The 22,534-nt window shown below is 39.9% G+C and overlaps 1 protein-coding gene across 1 annotated transcript in view; it reads right to left on the reverse strand.

The window, feature by feature from the left end:
- LRIG3 (leucine rich repeats and immunoglobulin like domains 3) overlaps window positions 1-19,869 on the reverse strand; it is a 46,322-nt gene extending 26,453 nt beyond the window's left edge. The window contains exons 1-3 of the mRNA XM_001116602.5: window positions 19,360-19,869; window positions 13,604-13,675; window positions 13,325-13,399 (exon numbers count right to left, since the gene is read on the reverse strand). Of these exons, the coding sequence (XP_001116602.2) occupies window positions 13,325-13,399; window positions 13,604-13,675; window positions 19,360-19,595 (383 nt within the window). The 5' untranslated portion in view covers window positions 19,596-19,869. The remainder of the gene's footprint in view (window positions 1-13,324; window positions 13,400-13,603; window positions 13,676-19,359) is intronic.
- Window positions 19,870-22,534: the final 2,665 nt, after the last annotated feature.

Raw genomic sequence — 22,534 nt, forward strand, 5'->3', positions numbered from 1 at the left:
CCTCCCTCTTGGGGGTTTCTTTCACCTCTCTCCTCCTGGGAGTCCCATTACCTGGATGTCTAGTCTTCCTCTTTCTCAGCTTGCTCCTTCATTTTCCTGGGGTCTATCTTTTGTTAGTTTTGCAAGAAACCATGTGTAAAAGCTGTCACTTCCTGTTTGAAAATATCCTTATAGGATTTGGGTGTGTATAGTTTAGGCTATCAATCCTTTTCTCTTAGGATTATTTTTGAGATGGAGTCTGTCTCTGTTGCCAGGTTGGAATGCAGTGGCACGATCTCGGCTCACTGCAACCTCCGATTCCCTGGTTCAAGCAATTCTCCGGCCTCGGACTCCCGAGTAGCTGGGATTACAGGCACACGCCACCACACCCAGGTAATTTTTGTATTTTTAGTAGAGGTGGAGTTTCACCATGTTGGCCAGGATGGTGTCGATCTCCTGACCTCGTGATCTACCTGCCTCAGCCTCCCAAAGTGCTGGGATTACGGGCGGGAGCCACCGCGCCCGACCTCTCTTAGCATTTTGAAGACACTGCTCATGGATGATGCCAGCTTGGGGAGCCAGAGGCTGTTCTGACTCTCTGCACCAGTGTTTTGCAAACTTTAGCACACGTCAGAATTGGTGGGCAGGGGCTTCTGTTTCACTAGGCGTGGGTGGGGACCAAAGAAGCTGCATTTCTACCAAGTTCCCAGGTGATGGTGATGCGCTAGAAGCACAGTCCTCACAGGACCACCTTTGCCTCGTTTTCATTGAGACGTCACTCAGCAGGTCCTTTCAATCTAGAAATGTATATTCCTCAGTTTCAGGAAATTCAAAATTTTGTATCTTTCATAGTTTCCTCCTTTCTATCTCCACTGACATCTCTTTGTGAAATTCCAATTAGATAGCTGCTAGCCTTTTTAGTTCATCTTCCTGTTTTCTTATTTTTTCTTCCCATGATTTCCATCCCTTTGTTTTTTGGTCCTTTTTTCTGAGATTTTCAACTTTCTTCCAACACTTTTATTACCTTTTTAAAGTGTCTGGTATCGTATTGTTAACTTTTCTGAATATTCCTTTTACTGTTTTTTTTTCACCATGTTTTTCTGATTTTGTGGACATAGTACCTTTTCTTTTCTCTCCAAAGATATTAAATTTGTTTTGATGTTCCTTTCTCCTTCCATTTGTCTCTGATTCTCATTCCTCGTTTGTTTCAGACTCTGGCTTCACTGTTAGAAATATCTTCAAAAGTCTGATGATCACTGGCTACTCATTTATACTTAATAAAAAGCAGCACTAAGAGCCTCCTGAGGGCTGTGTGTGGTATGGGCTTGCTGAATAGTGAGTGCCAGCACAGCTGAAGGAGGGACCTATTTCAGGATGAAATGGCCACATGTCAGTTTCTGTGAATCTTCTCTCAAATTCTCCAGTCTCCAGTCTGGTGCGTACAGCTTGGATGCTACCATCTGGGAAGGCTAACAGGAAATAAACTGAGGGGTGGGGGTGTTGTCTTCAGTATTGAAATTTGACTTAATTTTCCTGATTTTAGAAGATGTGGCCCCCCTCAATCATTACCCCAACACAGCTGGGCCTGTGTCCTGAATCCCAGAGACTTTCTATTTAAGGTCTCCTAAAATTAAATTTCCAAACCTCTGTGTCATGGGAAAGATAGTTACTGGGCTTTGAGTTTTGGAGGAGAAACCTGGAGGTCTGATTACTTCTATCTTGCTATACAAAAGTTTTAACCAATCCTGTTTTCAGTCCTACTCTGCACTCCCATCTTTACAGGTTCTAAATTCCTAAGCCACTTTGAGGTTCTGAAGCATCTTTTTTCTTTTGTTTGTTTTTTTTTTTTGGATCACCTTCACTTTTTCTCACTTTTAAGTCAGTTACAAGTTATCCATTTGCTTGCAAAATTTGTATGGCATCTTTCATTTGAACTATATCCTTTCTTCGTGTTCTCTATTTTCTCTTTGCTCCCATTGGTATGCACTTTTTTATTCCTTTACTTTTATTTTAAAGGGATTTTTAGGAAGGAGCAGAGTGAAATAAATGCACTCAGTCCATCATGCTTAATAGCACGCCTTCAACAGAAATTCAATGAGTAAAACTAGTTTTTCTCTAAACACCAAAATAAAACCATTAAGTTACTGTAGTCTGTTTTACTGAAAAAAAAAATCAACTTAGATTTGTATATATTTTTTAATTAGCCTAAAGAATTTTCACTTCAGATGATAGTACAAACCAGAAAACACTGCATCAGTTACCATATAGACGACTGATTCCATATAAACACATCCAGTTAAACTAATTTCATTTTATTTTCTGATATGGTGCACAGACCAATGGACTAGAATGCAGACACAGAATAGCTTTATTTCACCCGAGTATTTATCTTGTCCTTGTGAATAAGACATAGAAAATGTGGTGACAATTATCATACAGGCAGGTGAGTTCATATCCCTAGTCTTTATTCACAGACTGGCATTAATCTTTAGGGAAGCAGCTAGTGGCAGCTACTGTGGCCCTGTGCTGTCGACATTTGTATGAACATAGAGATGTGAATGGTCAAGTGCAAACACCAAAAAACTAAAAGTGTAATTCATATGTTAGATGACTCGTGATCCAAAACCTCTCAACGTACTAAATAGCAAGATGAGAATTGAGCTGGGATAAGGCAGTGTTTTGGAATTTTAATCAAGTGTTTTTACAAGGCCTATGTGAAAGCAATTCTTGTGAAAAGCGACAACAAGCTTACTGACAACAGCTGACCACAAACTCAGTATGAGCCAATAATACAACATGGTGCTTAAAATGCTAATATAATCTTAAGCTTCATTAATGTTCGGTATTCTGGTCGAAAGATGACCCCACCACATTCTGTATAAGTCAGACCACATCTCAATTATCTTGTTCTGGCCATTGTGCTTATACTGTCATGCCAGACAGGTGTGTGATGGGGCGGACTTTAAGGCTCTAGACTTGCATTTTCCAGTATAACAGCCACTAGTTATGAGTGGCTATTTAAATTTACACTGAAAATTCAATTCCTGGGTCACACTTGCCACATTTTAAGTGTCCGATATTCACATGTCTAATGGCTACCACCAGGTACAACACAGATACAGAATACTTCTATCACTGCAGAAAGTGCCATTGGACAGCACTTGTCTATACCCCATGTCATACAAGAAATGGGAATGAGAATTTGACCCAGGAGAAGGGAATGCTTCAAGAAAATCTTGTATTTTAAGATTTACAAGAATTACGCAGAAAAGAGAAGTTGCTCTCTCCAGCACACAGAACTACGATAATAGGTAGAAGCTGCTGCCGAAGGGTAGACCTCTGCTTAACGTATAAAAAAAACTAGCAATTAGAATTAGTCACTACAGAAAGGCTGCTCACCAAGAATGACCTTCTATTCTTAGAAGTGATTAAGGAGAGGTAGGTCAGACAACCACCCTTCCAGGGATTTCTCTATAGAGGAAAATGTCTCTTCTGATTCCAAGTTACCAGAATTATGCAACAACACACTAAACTATCAGCAAATGGTTATCACCAGTTATATAATATAATATAGCAAGCTGTTCCTAACTCCTTTCACCTTTTCTTTAAAATTTACATGGTAAGTGTACTGAGAAAATTAAGACAGGAAAGGCCAGAGGAGAATAAGAGAAAGAGAGACCTATACAATTAATTGACTACTTCCCTGAGTCTGTAAATATCCATTCATCTTTGAAGAGTACTGTCCTCTATCCTAGGTCGATACTTTGTGTGGGATCACAAAGTGATGTGACTCAATTCAAAAGCATCTTATTCTTAAAAAAAAAAAAAAAAAAAAAAAAAAAAAAGGCTCATTTTGATTCTATTTCATACTTTCTTATTTTAAAAATGGTTAAAATTGCTCATGCACACTAAAACTGACAGTCGAAGAATGTTTACCATGTTTATCCTATGCTGTATGGTACCTGCAGCATGAATATTACCTTAATATTTCATTTTGCCTTCCACCTCACTCTAGAGACTGCTCTATCTGCTCGATAAAGCTACATGAGAGAGAGGGAGACAGCAGGCAGGTGATTTTAAGTATCAGAAAGGAGGTGTTTATATTTATAATTACCTTTTCTTTCATGTTTTAAATTTAGTACTTAAGCAACTTTCAGCCAAAAAGAGAGGAGGTGGTACTGCTAGAGGTCTGTTTCATTGTTTTGGTCTCTCTATCAAATGAGAGCCCGGAACCTCTGCCCTATAGAAGACAACTGAGAAACCAAAATAAGGAAGAGAAGAGGGAAAAGTAACTAGGCCAGGATAGAGACACATGTTGAATCTTGCCATCCCAATCATGAAAAGAAACTAGCTGTAGCTTTATTGTCTTGTCTCTCTTGGTAGAACAAGTCTCCTTTTGGCACAGAGAAGTCTCTTGGTAGAAGTTGTACCTGATACTTTAAAGCACCAACTGAAATGGCTATTAATAGAATGAAGGTGAGAGAGGGCATGAGAGAATGGTGTAGGTTCAGGATAAATATCGGTAATACAAGAGTTTTTGTGGCAAGCGATACTGAGAAGTCAAGTCAAGCAGGTGGGAATGAATTTTACGGGCTTCAACACCACAGAAAGGTTGCCCAAAATGGGTCACTGTCAAATCTAAAATTGTCGTTACCTTGGAAAAACCAAGTCTTATTAAGGAAAACAATGGAGATGCAGGAACAGAAAAGTTACCCATATATACATATATATTAATCTGGACTAAGCCATCCATTCGTTCATCCAACACACATGTACTGAGCATCCATCATGGGCCAGGCACTGTGCTACATGCCAGGGTTGCAATGGGGAAAATAATAGACATGATCTCAGCTGCTATGAAATTTCATTTTGGTGGGGGAAACTTTTTAAAGAATAACAAATAGATGAATAAAAAACACAATTACTTATATGATGATAAAGTAGACATTATAATAATGGAGATATAAAAATGTATAAGGGGAAACCTAAGGGTCTGATTTAAACAGAGTGCAGGCAGGGTGAGTATTCTAGGCAGTGGGAAATGCATATGCAAAAGGACCCAGGGCTGGAACAACCTAGCACATCTGGAGAATGAGGGGTGACTACAGAGACTGCTCAATGGGCCAACAGGAAGCAGATCATGCAGAGCACTGTATATCTTGAGGATTCTTCTCTTCACCTAAGAGCAATGAGAACTGTTGAAGGGTTTAAGGAGCTATGCAACAATCACAAATTTGTGTGTCAAATACGGCCATTCTAAATTGAGAATTCAAAAACCTAGCAACCTTGAATTCTGGGGACCAGATTATATTTAAATGTGAAGATAATGTCACAAATACAGCTCTGTGTATAGCAAACTCTCTTTTATGTGTAACTCATCCATAAACACTTTAAAATCCAATAAAACATTACAACTTATCATATTAAGATGTTTATGTGTTTATTTTGTAAGACTTGAGCTTCATAAGTTTATTTCCATTAAACGTAATATCTGGTCTGTATGTACTGGTGAAGGCTGCAGTCCCCTGCTGTGGTTTTAACATCGCTCCTCTCCAAAATTCATGTTGAAATGTAACGCTCAATGCGGTCGTACTGATAGGGCCTTTAAGAGGTGATTGCGCCATGAGGGCTCTGCCCTGATGAATGGATTAGTCTATCTGTGAATTACTGGGTTAATAGATTAATGAGTTATCATGGGAGTGAGACTGGCAGCTTTATAAGAGGAAGAGAACCTGACCTAGTGTGCTCAGGCCCCCTTGACACAAGATGCCCCACATGGCTTAGGGACTTTGCAGAGTCCCTACCAGCAAAAAGGTTCACCAAATGAGGCCCGTCAACTTTGGACTTCTCAGCCTCCACAACAAGAAATAAATTCATTTTCTGTATAAATTAAAGATGTTATAGGTATTCTGTATAGCTTTCTGCATAGGTTTCAGGTCTTCTGCTATAAGCAACAGAAAACAAACTAGGACAACCTCTAATACAATGATGTTCTTTACATGTGAAGGAAACAGCCCATTCATCTGCATCAGGACAGCACACGTTCTAGATAAATTTGGCAGTAAAGACGGTCAAGTTCCATGGGTGTCTCCACACTAAGACGAGACTATAAGGATGGGATATGGTTTCTGTCCACTTCATAAAAACAAAACTCTCCCATTTCCCCAGAAACTTAAGTTCTAATTGTGGCTAAAGCTGCTCCTCAACTTCCATCATTAATATGACATACGACCACTTTTCAAATACTGAGCTATAAAAGTTCCGTTTTTTAAAAAAAGGTAGCAATCCTTTGAGCTCTACTGCACAACGTTACTAAGAGACACCATCACTTGAAAATACATTGAATGCTTGCCTTCCCTCTTTGCAACTTGACCTCTGAATTCAGAGCACATTAAAATATCAATATTACTTTAAAGTTAGAGGTTAAGTTTGATGAATTTAATAAACTCTATGCCATGTACCCAAGCAACAGTCTCTCGAATAAGAGTTTCCCAAACTTGTTTTTTTAATGGTCTGATTTTTGGAATGTAATGAGAAATGCATGCTTATGAATGAAATTCTCACTTAATACGGTGCTGGGTTCAGTATATAAATAGTGGAATATTGCAGATGTGATTTGTGATCACTCCGGCCAACTCTACCCTATTCATCATTCATAAGCCAACGCTCCTGACTCCCACCTCATGGCCCGTTTCGCTTTGTGAGAAAAAGAGATGTGGTCCTAACACACAGTAGGGCTCAGAACACTGAGCAGCTCCCGGGGTCAGTGGGTAAGAGGCATTTGGCAAGTCATAATTATTTATTATCAAAGCCACATTTGTTTTTATCCACTTGATTTTGAAAATTAAATGACTTTAACGAATGAAAATGAATGACTTTTTCTCTAATGGCTATCAAAGAAAAGGAGAAAAGCAGATTCTGTGATTAAGTGTAGTCATTTTATTCCCGTTTTTTTTTTTTTTTTTTTTAAAGTCTTCAATGAAGACTCTCCAAACATGCAAACCACCTAAGCATGGAAGAAGCTTCCTGAGCTGATCTCTACCAACTCACACAAGTTTCCTTCCTTCTCCTCCTCACTTCCCCCATGCTCCGCACATCCTGAAATCTATGCGGTGGCCCAGGCATCCTCCACTGTCCCGGGCACACCCCACGTGTGCTATGTCTTTACCATCGGTCTTCTCGCTTGTTCAGAGCACCTTGAAAGTGGGGGCCAAATCCTATTTTTCCTTTGTTCCCTAGCACTTAGTACATAGTAGGCATTGTTGCTGGGCATTCTGAAGCACTTGAAATTCACTTTATAGATACGCAAGCCCTCAGGCTACAAATACTGCTGTTATTTATAATTGAGTACCCACCAAAATTATTAGGAACTATTTGAAGAGAGTGGAAGTTTTCCTGAAAATTCACCCCCAATGCAAAGTGGTTTTTCCTTCCCTCATCTCTTGCTGCCAGGATAATGTTTCTAAATCCTGCATTCCTCCTGTGACCCTCCCATTCAAGAATCCACTTTGGCCCACTGCCTCCAGTCTCTGCTCCTCTGCCAAGCCCACCACAATGCAAAAGCAGCAGCTGCCTGTGCTCACACTTTCAGAACTCTTTCATGTACATTATGCCATTTGATCCTTTACCGGAACCCCAGGAGAGAGATGGGCAGACATCTTAGACTGTTTTCACAGATAAACAACGAAAAGTTAATTAAGTCTGCCTAAGGTCAGACAGGTTAGTAGCGTGAGACGAGACGAAAATCTGCGCTTCTGTGAGTCCAGTTCCCAGCTCAGGGCTCCCCTCTATTGCACAAGGGCCTGTGATTTCTCTTGTCCACTCGATTCTTAGTGAGCACCTTCTGTGTGTCTGAGACTGTAGTGGGCTGAGGGGATTGAGAGCTCGCTAAGATAGAAGTCGGACCCTGGAAGGAGATGTGTGACCATGCCATTAGAGACTACACATGCTGTGCTTGTAAATGCTTCAAAACTGGAAAAGAAAAATTGCCAGCCTTGGGATTCTACAATAACTATTCATGACATACAAATTGCCAGTACTTCCTACCACCCAGTATTGATCTCTGTAGCATAGCAATGGGCATGACTGTCCTACTTTCCTGCACCCCCAAAGCATCTCCAATACAGAAGGATGCATGATGTGATGGAACCACATCTCGCGGCATTAGGTTCCAAGCCAGCAGATGGGAGAAAACCACGTATCATCAATACACTCTTGAAGATCGCTTATGACTTCAGCAAGGTACTTTATGTAGACAGTTCTCCCCTCTCAATGACTCTAACATGCGCAGTTCTCCTTCAGTGTGGGAAGAGATCAATTTGGAAACAGGAGGGTTTTGTCACTGTCGCGCATTTTAAATCTTTGGTTCAGGGTCTGTCAAAGCAGTTCAGAAGTGTGAAGGGCAGGGGGTTGTGAAAAAGCTGTATATCTGAACACCAATGTCACCCTCAGGGGGCTGAGATATTCATGCTTAGAAAGGCATATGGGAAAGGAGGCTTTTATTTCCCACCTCATACATACTCCAGGGCATGCACTCACCAGCTTAGGGTGGTGAGCTGAATCTTTGTGTTAAGTTACTTCTCTTGTTCTTTTTTTCCTTTTGTTATTGCCATTGTCAGAATTTATTATTGTTATTTCCTGAAGTGTGCATAGTTGAACACAAGTTATGTAAAACATAGGTATGCTGTTGCCACTGTAAATCTTTAGCCACTGGTTTAAACTAAGTGTACAGAAGGAGATCTGTCTGAATTACGCTAAGTGCAGCATGTGGTTATTCTATGAATATTCTTTAATTCATACATTCATAGATAATGTAATTCATACATTAATTAAGCACTAATTTATGCCATATACCTGCACTAAATGCTGGGGAAAAGAAGAGTTAGCTACTGAGGCCTCAAAATACAGCAGAGGAGAAAAATATAAACAAAATTATTTAATTACTATGTAAGTTGGATATACAAGGTAAGATGGGCCCAAATGTGGCAGGGCAGGCTTAGCGGAGATGACCCAATGTCCCCAGAAACACACACAACTCCCTCCCTCACTTTCAGTCCCTGATTCAAGTATCTTCCTCCTGGCAAGCCTTTCCCTACATCCCCATTTAAAACTGTAAAACCCCTCTTTGGTCTCAGTCTTCTGACACCTCTTCCCTGCTGCTTCTCTCCAGCACTTATCCCCTTCTGATCACATCTCTTATTTTTTGTGTTTCTCCTTCCATGAGGTGGTCAGCTCTATGAGGGCAGGGATTCCTGTCTGTTTTCTGAATCCTAACCTCAGATCAGTACCCAGAACATAGTAGGATTTGGTAAATATGTGCCTTTCCTAATTACATTAAAGAACAACTGCCAGAGCTCTCTAATCCCTTTATTCTCCTTTCTTTTCCTTCATAGCATTGATCATGAACTGATGTTATCTTTTCTTTTGATGTTTATTTACTTATTTATTTTTCTCTCCTCACTAGAATGGAAGCCTCAGGCCTCAGGATAAGAGGGAGTTTGCATGCTTTTTCACTGGGTGTCCCAGCACTTAAAAGAGGGCTTGGTACATAGCAGATACTCAATAAATTGCAGTTGAATGAATCATCATCCTTATCACAGCTCACATTCACTGAGCACTCAGTACATGTAAGACAGCTTTACCTGTATTCTCTATATCTTCACAGTAACTCTATGAGATAGACACCAGCATTATTCTCATTTTAGAGATGAGAAAACACGGTCAGTGAGTAACTTGCTCAAGGTTACAAACCTGGCAAAGGGTGGAGCCAACAGTTAATTCCAGGCCACCTGACTTGAGCTTTACTTTTAATCACTGTTCTACTGATGTGACTTCACTGGAGAACAGGCCACCACAGCTTGTCAACCATCACGTGGTTTAATTATCTGCCCCTCTAAACCATTCTCCTGCCACCTCCAGGTCATTTGCCACACTAAAGACAGTGTGACATTTTCAAATAGCAGATCTGATCATGTCACCCTGCTTTACACCTCTTCAATGGCTTTCCACTGGTAGAGTACATGTTTTGGTGTCCTACCAGCAAAGGTCATCAATATATATAACAACCTCTCTGGAATGATGACAATGTCACCTCTGGAAAGATGACAGGCTATATGACAATGATGGACTAAGAAGAAATGCTCCACTTTTGAGATAAGAAATAAAGAGAAAAGGCTTACTTATGATATGACCCTTATCAGTAACTCTAGAAATATTTATGCAGTATCTGATTAGAATATTGCATATGTTAAAATTGATACTCCTGGGCCCCACCCAAATCTACTAATTTAGAATCTCTAGGGATAGTGTCTGAGAATCTAACAAGTACCGTAGGTACCTCTTTGACAGTCACTGACCTAACACTCTTCAGCTCTAGGACACCAGGCCAGCATCTGCATGCTGGGTAACACTATATAAACCACTAGCATCAAGACTAAGACCCAACTAGCTCCAATAACCAACAAGGCTCTTTTGTTCAACTACAATGTTGTAGAACTCATGGATTCAAACTTCCCTAACCCAGGGCACAGGTTTCAATCATGTCCAATGCTCGAGCAGGTCATTCCACATCACACAAAGCCAGAGTTCGTACCTTCAGAAAAATCAACTCCCTTATGTAAGCCAGGTCGATAGAGTTTTACTGTAAGATATGTTCACTCCAAAGATTATTCCACTTCTTTTAAAATATGTCATCCTGCTATAGCTAGGATATTGGGAGAGAAAAATTTTAAAAATATACAAATCATGCCTTGTACCTAGCACATTGGTTGACTTCTCAGCTAGTTCTGTGTGGGATTCAAAGGAAAGCATTTCTATTCAGGCCTTGTACATGCTAAAAGATTCCTAAAAAGGTTAGAGATGAGCTTTGTTAGTGGGAAGATTATCCCAGATTCCTATCATCCCAGATTCCCTGATATTATGAGAATAGGTCCCTAACTGAATTCGTCTCTGGACATGGGGTTCCCTTTGATCCAATTATCAGCTCCTGGCTCCTATAGCTATGAGAAGACAAGTCTCACCAGGACAGTCTGCTCTGCATGCAGCCCCTCCAGCTGGGAGGGGTCTTCATGGCATAGAGTAGAAAGAGTATGGAACAGTAATATTAAATCCTATGATTTAGACTTCAACTAATTACTCATTTTCTTTAAACACAAGTTTTCAAACTATTTAACCTGTGCAAATAACCCATAAAAATGTTTTCCTCTGCAAAATGTAAAAGACACAAAAAAACCACAAAAACTCTCAATATGAAAGTCAAATCATTCTAAAAACTATTTTGAAAGATATGAGATTTAATTGTGGTGCTACAGCAAGTTTTCAATCTGTGTCATGTTATATAACTTAAGAGATTTTCTTTTTTAAGTCTCAGAAAAGTATTTCAGAACTCATTTTAAGCTTTATTTTCAAGTGTTTCTACATAAAAGAAAATGTTTTCCTCTACACAACACAGAAATTAAAAGTGCTTGAGAAACAATGACTGTGTATTACAATATCCAATGAAGCCTGCAGGAGGAAACAAAACATTTTTAGATGAAAACAACCAGAGAGGTAAATTTTTCAAGATATTTCACTGGTATAAAAAGAAGTTTTTACTCTCCACATTGAATTATCAGACCCATGATATAAATTACTCTTCGCAGAGTCTATGTAATCCAGGTAACACATTGGATGTATCATTATGTGAGATGAACAAAGCAATCACTGGCCAGACGTACCATAACTCATTAAGGAGAAAGAAAGTGAAATTATTCAGGGTGATTTCACACCCAGCACTTGCTAAAGTGAAACACAAAAACAATATGGAGAAGAGGACAAATTTTGAAGGAGCACAAATTTCTAACTTTTGAGAGATCACTGTAGCTTTCCAAGTATAACGTTAAAGTGTAAAACACTAGGTTACTTATAATTTTCTAACTTCCTCACAAGTTCGTAATGCTTTCAACACTATACCATGCCAAAGAATAGACTGCTTTCCCCACCCCGCCCAGAATACAAAACTGCACTGCGGATCCTCTCAGCCATGAAGTATGCCGCGACCCTCAAGCTCTCTTAAACGTACTGACAGAAACTGCCAAGATGCAGTGCGAGGACAGAAAGAGCAAAGTGGAATTTAAAAAGGCCACCTTGGTCAAACAAGAATAGCTGCAGATGTTTACGATACCAAAACCAGCACTCCATTTAGATTCTAACATTTGAAGCAATTGTAAAAAACAAAGAAAAAAGGTATTTATGCTAGCATAAAAATGTTTTTTAAATACAGTGTTTATTTGTCAAATACCAACTGCTTTTTCTTTCATTCCTTTCTGTTTCTGATCTTTGGAAAAACCACATCAGTATCAAATGTCACTTAGCTCTTATTCAAACAGAGGAAAGCAGACACAGCGGCTGCACCCGTGACTTGGCTGACCTGGGCCCTCAGTAAAAACAAACCGCTATAAATCACCAGATGTAAGCAATTGGGTAGTGATCACTCTATTAATTGAACAGCTTTCCTGAAATTTACTGTATAATTTCAACCCTCCCAACACCTCTCTCAGAAGCAACTAACAATGGTGGTTTTTTCCTTAAGTTGCTTAAAGAAAAACATTTTTTAACATCAGTAGCTTAAATATATTTTTAAATTATTTAAGATTAAGGTGGTAAGCTTATTAGATTTTAGAAATTAAACCACAGGCATTCTAAATGCTACCTTTAAATGCTGAAAGTCAAAATTATTCCAAAACCTACGTCGGTGCATGTATATACACGTTACCTACACTAAAAACACAAAAAACTTGGTACAACCTTAATTGTATTTGAAAACTCGTATTTGCAAAATAACCTGCAAAGTTATTTCTGTCTTCAGTCACATATTTACTTTTTTTGAGTTGATGTCTCTGATTTCCACTGCAGGTACCACACTTAAAAGAGGATACTCCAATGGCTTCTTCTCAACTCCAGTTTCTCCTCACAAAACAACTCTGATCATTCTCCACTAGGAACTAAGTAATACATAATCCACAGATCCCCATGTCAACCATTGAGCAATACCAGAATTAAAGTCCTAGTCTACAGAATATGAGCAAATACACATTTCTATGGTGTAAAGCTGGCCTCTTTGAATCTTGAAGACCAGTTCGGTAATGACAGCAAAGTGTAAAGTGTGTTGTTATAAGAATACATGAAATTTAGGGGTGACAGAGTTAGAGGTTAGAAGACAAGTTAACCAATTTAAAGAGCGTATCTTTATTACGCCCTGAAGAAAATATTCAATTTTTTCTTCTAAGAGCTCTGTGCTAGTCCCTATGCAACTACTACTCAAGGTTCCTGCAAACATACACGAGGAATTCTGCTGATATTCACTTACAAGGAGAGAAGTGTAATATTTGCCGAGACTGGTCCCAGATTTGGAATGGTCTCCAATTCATTGTTGTTCAGTTTCCTACAAATGCCAAAAAAAGAAAAAGAAAAGCTGATTAGGTAATCTGTCATTCACAGAGGTGAAAACTTTATATATTATTTCAAGATACCTCCCAAGTTAAAAGTTTTGAATAACTCACTATAATCCAAGTATTCCTTACAGTTAAATAGCATAAGGGGTAATGTATTTTACTCAAATCTTAAAAGCAAAATAATGAACACTCACACTTCTCGAAGGCTTTGAAGGTGGCTCATGGAACTTGCCTTGATGAAAGATAATCTGTTGTGACTTAAGTCCCTATAAGAAAACAAAATTAAAACTGTAAGTCATTTCTAAAAATCACTGATAGTGCTAAGTGGGCTCATGAAGTATCTCTATGAACACTAGTGGGAGCAGGAGAAATAACTGGTCTATTATGTCCACAAACTAGATGGCAACCAAAATGCCAAACTCAAAAATACAAGCTCCAAGGACAAAATTAGTTTAAGGAGACTGGCAGATTCAAATACTTTAAGCCCACAAACGTTTTAAGAGATGTTTTTTGGCACACGGTGAACAGATCTTTTGTGAACTGGCAGGTCTGCTTCACCCTCCCATCTCCCCACTCCCAACCTGATATGATGACATCATGGTTTATGAAAAGGAGCTAATTAGGCAGGTTGCTGAAACTAAAGCCTCTATAGAATTCTTTTCATTGTTATACATTTAAGCATCGATGTCCTTATTGCAGTCAAGGAAAACAGAAATTGCTTTGCGTACATATTTGTTTCTCTGTGTTAAAGCACTAAATTTAAAGTATTATTTTGTGTGTGAGTGTTGAGAGGGTAGAAAACAATCTAAACCCTCTGCTTTCTTAAATTCCCCAAATTTCAATATCTGGTAATATATAATTTAAACCACATCACCATCTAACAAAGTTCAGCAGATTGCACAAAAACTTGTGAACAGATTTCAATCATTAAAATAAATGTGCTTCTTAATAACTCAATTTAACTCAGTAACAATTTCCATAGAACATCATTACTATTAAAAACAGTAACAAAATCATACATATACAATACTCTAGGCTAGAAAGTCATCTCATTTAAGATTCAAAATATGGAATAAATTCCAGTAAATATTCTTGGTTATATTCCCCATATGTGTTAATACATTCACTATGTGCCTTCAAAACAGTGTGATAAAAATGAAATGGTTCAAGAGTGATGAAAAACCAGGCTAACAAATAGCATAGCTTGAAGCTTCCCACTGAAAGAGGTTATCCAACCCATACTAATCTTTTCAGTGTTTAAAAGAGAGATTTTTAAATAACCAAAGTTGACTGGAGAAAAGCATGAATTATGTGTTACATGCGTAAGTATACCCCTTCTAAAAAGTAACTAAAGAGAAACCACCTCCAGAGAAGCACAGTGTTACTCAGTGTTTAGTTAACAATTAGAAATCAGAGATCCTTTCAGTCTTTGAGTTTTTGTTTTGAGAATAAACCTGGATTCTCTTTTTCACCTAAAAAAAAAACTGCAAGTTTTTATTTGAAATATGCTTGCCCAAAGACCTACCAGACAGTGACAGACATGAGTAGATTTGTTCTGGTAGAGTTATAACATGAAAAAAAATCTGGCACAGTCTTTAAACTATAAAAATCCTGCAATTACAACCACTGCTGTGCATGCTCACCACGCTGGCTGGAGCCAGACACTTTCCCTCATAGCCCAGCTCAAGTCCATCTGGAGTTCATCAAGGAAACCGTGAGCCCAACAACTCACGTTAGGATTCAAACAAAACCTGTGTGCTTTTAGCACCCCAGACAGTCACAGATTTCCCACATGGTTTAAAAAACAACCAAGGAAAAGAGTCTTTCACCTGGGAGGTAGCCTGAGTCAACAGAAAGTCTCATTTGGACCCACTTAACTAAAGAGCATTGTGCCAGCGTAAAACTGCATCCCCTATTGTTTCAGGTCTTAAAAAGAAAGGGGGAAGCAATCTGGCATTAATATTTAACACAGGTGATTTTCTTTTTAATTAAGAATAATTAAAAAAAAAAAACTAAAACTGAGCTCTCCATTTCATTTTAAGGATTATTTCACAGGGCAATCCTGTGAGAGAAATGAGATAGAGTGCCTAACTTTTTTTCAACTAGTAATGGGGTAAGATTCCTCCTACAAAAGACCTGTAAAAAATAAGAAACTGCCTTCAGAGACCAGTGCACATGCTGGGGACCCCTCATTTCTGATCCAGAAGCAGGAGCTGGCAACTTTGAATATTTCAGTTATTGCAACACACTTCCATTCCTGAGTTTTGTGTACTATTAAAACTACATTATATGTAAGAGGAAAAAAAAAACGCCCCTTAAACGACATTTACTGCCAAATACTTACAGCTATGAAAGTTTTAGTGTACCTAAATTTAGATTTAATATAGTTTACATTTGAGAAATGATTACTTTCCAGTTAAGGGATGTCACATTTTCCTAAATCTTCCTTATATTGTTTTTATGGCTAGACCATTAAAAACAGATTCAAGTTGTACAATGTCGATGTTTTCTTAAACCCAGATCATAAAACATTCAATAAGAAAGGAGATTATTCATGTTTAGAGTTCCATTAATGAACATCTTCCCCACAAAACTTTTACAAAAGCTTTTTGTAGTGGGGTTAATGAATGGGAAAGGTAGTAAGACACAGAAGTGTTAACTATGTACCCAGAGCTCAGCTGGCCAAAACTTGAAAATCAAACTCTTTCTACGTGGTTAGACAGACTTCTCTCTTCCTGCATATTAGCAAATGAATAAATATATATGAAAATAATCAATTTGCAACATTTGGTTCAAGCTATCATTTTCTTCCTTTTAGCATTTGGAAATCTGACTTCCAAGTCAAATTTTAAATGCAAATCCAGCACAGCTTCTTAATCAATCCCACTGGGGCCTGCAGAGCTGCTAATTCAGCAGAAATCTGGAAAGCTGAAAAACAAAAAGCCAGGCTATAGCTGTTTTAAGACACTGATCCAAAGTGACTCATAAATCAGCCTGTTATATTCAAGTTTTAGTCTGGAAAATATAGAAAAACAGCTGTGAAAACTATAAGGACTATTACCCCCACCCCACCCCCAATTCTGGTACGGACCAGAAGATTTATAACAGGTCAACACTAAAGAAGTCACACCAGCAGAAACTACCTTTGGGACTTTCGCCTGGGTCCTGTTGAGAACTCAAACATTTCTACATAAGACAAATAATTCTGAAATGCCAGTGAGAATTTAATAATACTGGAAGTTCTCATTGGCAATTTAGCAACTTTTCCATCTCTGGGCTAAATAACATTCTAATAAGCATTCCTCTTTAGGTTGATAACTGTTTAAGCACAAATTCTAGACAAACTCTAGCTTGCCTTTAATGGCAGTTGTGAGCAAGGCTTCACATGGTTACTGGGTTGTTTTTTTTAGACAAAGGCTCGCTCACATAGTTACTCTTTTAAAAGCCACTTTCATTAAAGTACTAGAGGTTATTTTCTAAAAGGAGTACTGATACAGTATCATTATTTTACAGCTCAAACTATTCAACTTTTCACCCATGGGCCTCCTATAGTAATAAATCACAACCAAATAAAGTGGAAAAAATACATACACAGGTAGAGATTTTTCTTAAACTTGCAAATTCAACAAAACGAAAGACAGTTACTGAACTTTTTCTGAAAAGTGCTTTCATAAGCCAGTCCAAAGACAAACTTCCACTATTTTGATTACCTGAGGAAAGAGAAGGTAAGATACGTGGAAAAAAAAACATGCATTTTTCTATTTATATCTGAACTCGGAAATCATCTCGTTAGGATGATTTTTCTAATTAAGAAAAACTTTAGTAGCCTTTTGAACCTCCTATTCTAAAATACCAAATAACAGAGAAAGTAAAACTCAATTCCACGTGTTTTTCTGCCTCTTTCAAAAGTGGAGAGAAGAGACCTCTAGAGTTTTAGGTACAAACAAAAAAAATATTTACAATAAAGAATCCAGACCACATGGTTTGGTGACACCTACAAAGATGGTTAAAAGTCACATAAGTACAAGAATGACAGAGCTGTCCAATGAGTGATCACAGTGGGGTTCCTGACAACAGACTGAGAGCTTATTTATACAAGTGGAACTTATTTTCACATACATTTAAGGAATGTGGACTAGTATTGAGACAATTTACTGCTGGCGGAAATGTAATTAAAGACTGTGCTAACCAAATAAACTCTAATTTGTTTTTAGTGTGCCACCAAATTATCTGCAAAACAAAATCCTAATTAGGTCAGCTACTTTTAAGACAATGTTTAAATAGGTATCGAACCCCTTTTGGTTCAACTCAACTACTAATCAAGGGCAACACAGATTTTCTTTTTTCTAAACGTCTAAATCCACGAAAAAAAAAAGTACTGCACACTAGAAAGATCACAATAGACAACTTGACATTGAAAAACTATCGAATACAAGTTAGATGCCGTGAATAATCTAAGCATTTCTAAATACACTCCAGGAAGCACTGTATTCATTTTCTCTTTCTCATCACTCTATTATTCCTAAGTGTTCACCTCCAGTCATTTACATGTTCAGTTCCATATGTTGTCAATAGAGCCATTCACATTTCATGAATAAGGCAGCATGACCTCCACAAGAGGCAATTGAACAGAATTAGCCACAACTAATTGAAAGTCTCCCTGCTTTCCGTTAAAGCCCTTATCTCCTCTTGCAATTGTAATAAAAACTACTAAATAAAACGTCCCATGATAAGAAATTAAATATCAATCCAATACTCTCTAATTCTACTTTATTCAACTAAGGCTTATTAAAAACACAAGGAGTATACTTTCTGATGGCCAGCAATTCTACATTCACAGAAGTTATTTAGATTAGCACAATAATTTTAAAATATAAATTGTTAAACACCTGACCAAACCTCCTACCACGATTAGGGCATTGGAATAGTTCACTAGATTTAAGAACTTAAAATTTTCATTGCAATTCTGCTAAGTAAAAATTTAAGATTACGTATGAACTGCACTTTATTTTAAACAGAACAACTACTTCAAAAAATACAAGTTTTGATTGTATACTTTCTACAGTACTCCTCCAATTTTAAAACTGGGACTGAGGAAGAATAGAAAGACAGATGACATTTGGAAAAGATCAGCATTTCCAACTAAATTACATTTTCTTTCTTGTTCTTCACGCAGTTGGCAGTGATTTCAGGTTTTCAGACTTCACAGCTAAAATCCAAACACTTGCATAAGAGCACCCTGCGCTCTCCCCTAAACCGTCTGGGCGTGCTGAGGAGCTACAGAAATCACGCCCTTGATTCTGAATAATCGAGTTCCTTCCTTTCCACAGCTACTGACCAGTCTTTACAATCTGGTTGAGGAGTGGGAACTTACGGTCTGCTAATGTGAAAGCAAGCAGAGGGAGAACAAAAGTACGTCTACCATAACTTGGATAGTGACCGAATTCTGTTGAGGGGGCTTCCCAGATGAAAAGCCTGACTTCAGTTACTGGGTGGGAACAGGAAAAGGAGTCTGACGCAGCTAGAAACTAAAGCTGAACTAGACTCAGAACTCAGGGAGAACAGCAAACTCCTGATGTGCGCAGGTTGCCACTTATCTCGCCCAGGCCTGGCAGGAGCGCGCATTTGAATCCCTCGGCTAGCATAGGGCGCAGGACTTCATTCCCGGCCTATGGCGTAGTCACTGGCCCCCTCCCCTAGGCTACCTGCAGCCAGTTAGGACGCGCCAAAAGCCCACCTGCGCCGCCCGCAAGGCACGTGGGAGGGAAACTGAGGCCCAGACAGTTCTTTTTCCACGTCCACGGAGCGCCGATCGCGGCCTGGGCCAGAAGGAGCTATCCGGCAAAAAAGGCAATGCACGCCAAACCCCAAGCAACCAGGCCCTCGCCCGCTCCTGTTTCCCGAAACCCCAGAGGCCCGGCCTCCCTCCCCCCCGGGGAAGAACACTTACAGCCGAGCGACCCAGGGCGGGAGCGGCTCGGGAAGACGCGCTAGCCGCTGGCGACTGCAGTCCAGCAGGTCCCCGAGGCAGCGGCAGGTAGTGGGGCACTGGCGCTCGGCGGCTATCCCGGAGGGCTGCCCAAGTGCCCCGCGGCCGCCGCTGTCGGACCGGCCCGCGCGCCCCAGTACCGCGCACAGCAGCAGCCCCAACGCCGCCGCGCGCGCACGGAGACTCGGCGCCCTCATCGCGGTCCAGCGGCCTCTGTCTCTGCCCGATGCTCCCAGCTGGCGCGCGCTCCGGGCCCGGCACAAATTTCCAGCCGAGGGTGCACGCCCGCCCTCCCGGCCGCGTGCGCGCTTGTTCCTCGCGCTTCCCGGTCAATTCCTTCTTTTACTCCCGGCGGCGAAGCCCTTTCATGCCCCCAAACAGCAGGAGGGAAACTGAAAAGAACTGCCAACTGCAACAGAGTTGCAGCTTGAGCAGCGTCGGCTCGCCGAAGCCCCTTCTTGTACGCAAAAGAAACTTTTTCGCCTCCACCCCGCGGCGCTGCGCCAATTCCCCGCGCGACGGAGTAGCGAGGCGGGGCGGGGAGAGGCCGACGTGCGCCCATTGGCCGGCCAGGCTGCGGGCGTCCCCGCGGCCACGTGACAATAACACCGCTCCAGCCGGGGGCCTACGCGCGGGAGAAAGTGGAGCTGAGATTGTAGGAAATTCAGAGTTATATTTTCCAGCCTCTCCAGCCAGAAGTCTCCACTGCGTCGTGGGAAACATATATCCAATGGAGTCGAAAGGCAAAAGGGAGTGAGCAAATACTAGGCTAGTTCTCGGAGTTGGAGGTATTTAAGAGAACTTCAGGGAAGTAAAGTTTAATTAGCAGTGTTTTCAGGAAAACTTTCAATTCCAAATTAAAGACACTGATAAATTATTCTACCAGCCACAGATAAAACAGTGGTTTCAATGAAAACAGCTCTTTTAACGTTAATGCTGGTGGGTTTTCCCCCATACATCGGTTTCAAAAGTAAAAACAATAATAAAACGTAAAACTCGTGGTTTTGTAAAGTGTATATTGAGTTACAAATAGCCAGCCTTCGTGCACTGGATAAAGCTGGGCGGAGTGGGGGATGGGGAATGACCTTCTAGTAGACCTCGATGGCAATCACGCATTCCTGGTAATAGTAATAATGAAAGTAGTGACAGTGACGTTTCAAAATAAAATGAAAACTAAGACCTTGGAGGAAAATATTAGTATATGCGCCTTGGGCCACTTGCGCTTTGAGTAATGACACATGTTGATTGAGAATGCTACCAGGGTAAAAGTGCTTCCCGGCCCCCTCAGTTGGGGGAGTGGATGTTTGGGGCTGGATTCAGGCTACAGGACTTCACAGTGAAGTTTGTTCCTTAACTTACAAGTGATCAGAGCCACAGGATGTTGAAACTAATGGAGACCACAGAGATCATGTGCTAAGGGGCCTTCCTCCTCCGGGTAAGGAAATAGACGTAGAGAAGGTAACTAATGTGTTTGTTGCGAAAAAAAAAAAAAAAAAAAAAAAAGAAAAAGAAAAAGAAAAGCAAAACAAAAAACACGAACAAAGCAAAAAACAAATCCTGGAAGCTTAAAGTAAGTTTTCACTTCTGTACATTGTTTATTGCATGCTGTTTGCCCAAGCTTGTCTGTCCTTGGAGTTACGTAAACTGCCCATGATTGAGGAGTGGAGATAGCTTGTGGAGTTGAGACTTTAACCCTGACTCTAATGCCCATTGATTTTTCACTGTAGCAAATCACTCCCATTTACAGGGGAAAGGAAAAGACTCACTTTGAAGTTAACACACCCTATTTTAGATACGGTATCCCATTTTCTTATTTCCAGCTACCATTAACAACAACCTCACTACCTTTTTGGATGATGTATAATTATAATTAGAAAATATCTATAATGATAGCACCTTGGTTTTGAATTTATGATTTTGTCTGCTTGAGAGTGGACAAGACACACTACAGTCATGGTAAGGATTTTCCAGCTCAGTATCCCCCATCTATTTTTATTTTTATTTTGAGATGGAGTCTCCGTCTGTCACCCAGGCTGGGGTGGAGCACAGTGACGCGATGTCGGCTCACTGCAACCTCTACCCCCTGGGTTCAAGAAATTATCCTGCTTCAACCTCCCAAGTAGCCGGGATTACAAGTGCTGGCCACCACACCCGGCTAATTTTTTTTGTATTTTTAGTGGAGACAGGGTTTCACCATGTTGGCCAAGCTGGTCTTGAACTCCTGACCTCAGGCAATCCACCCACTTTGGCCTCCCAAAGTGCTGGGATTACAGGCATGAGCCACCACACCCGGCCCACCATCTATTTCATATAAGGAAAATTAGGTATAGTTCACTGAAGTTTTTAGAAGAAGAAAGATTCCATTATACACATGCCATTATGCCTAAGCATGGTGGCATCAGTATGGAGGCTTGCTCTTGAAACATGAGACATATGACAGGGATATAAATGTGCTACCATTTTGGGGAGTTTTGGCTCATTTCCTTTTTTCATTCTTTATTCTCCTTGTATAATTTCATCTTCTTCCATGAATTCCATTTACATTTACAGGCTGACATATACAACATCCATATTTCCAGTCCGGTTCTTTTTCCTAAACTCGAAATCCCATATGCGCAATTACCCGCAGGTCATTAAAAATTGGATGCTCAAATGTAACATGTCTAGAATTAAATGTCACCACCCTTGAAACTGACTTGTTTCCTCCTGAATTCACTGTCTTAAAAAATGGATACTTTCCTCCATCCAAATGAATGCCCCAGAAACCTGAAAGTCACCTTAACCTTACTTCATTCTCACCACCACCACCACCACCACCACCACATTCAATCAATTAACAAGTCCTGTTAAAGCTAGCTCCTAAATGTATCTTCTCTCTGTAGAAATTATGCAAATCCAGACCACCAGCTGCTCTTTCCACCTATCTGGCATTCTACTCCTTTCTCCACAGTGCAGTCAAGTGATATCTCTGAAGGTCAAATCTGAGCCTGTGACTCAAATGACCAGTTCTTTTCATGGGTTCCTAGTGTCTTGAGAATAAAGTTCAAATTCTTTAGAGTGACTTTGACAGTTTTGTTTGTTTGTTTGTTTGGCGTTGAGCCTCTACTTAGCTCTTTAGTTCATTGTCTTTCCTCAT

Source organism: Macaca mulatta, chromosome 11 (assembly GCF_049350105.2).
Source record: "Macaca mulatta isolate MMU2019108-1 chromosome 11, T2T-MMU8v2.0, whole genome shotgun sequence".
Lineage (NCBI taxonomy): Eukaryota > Metazoa > Chordata > Mammalia > Primates > Cercopithecidae > Macaca > Macaca mulatta.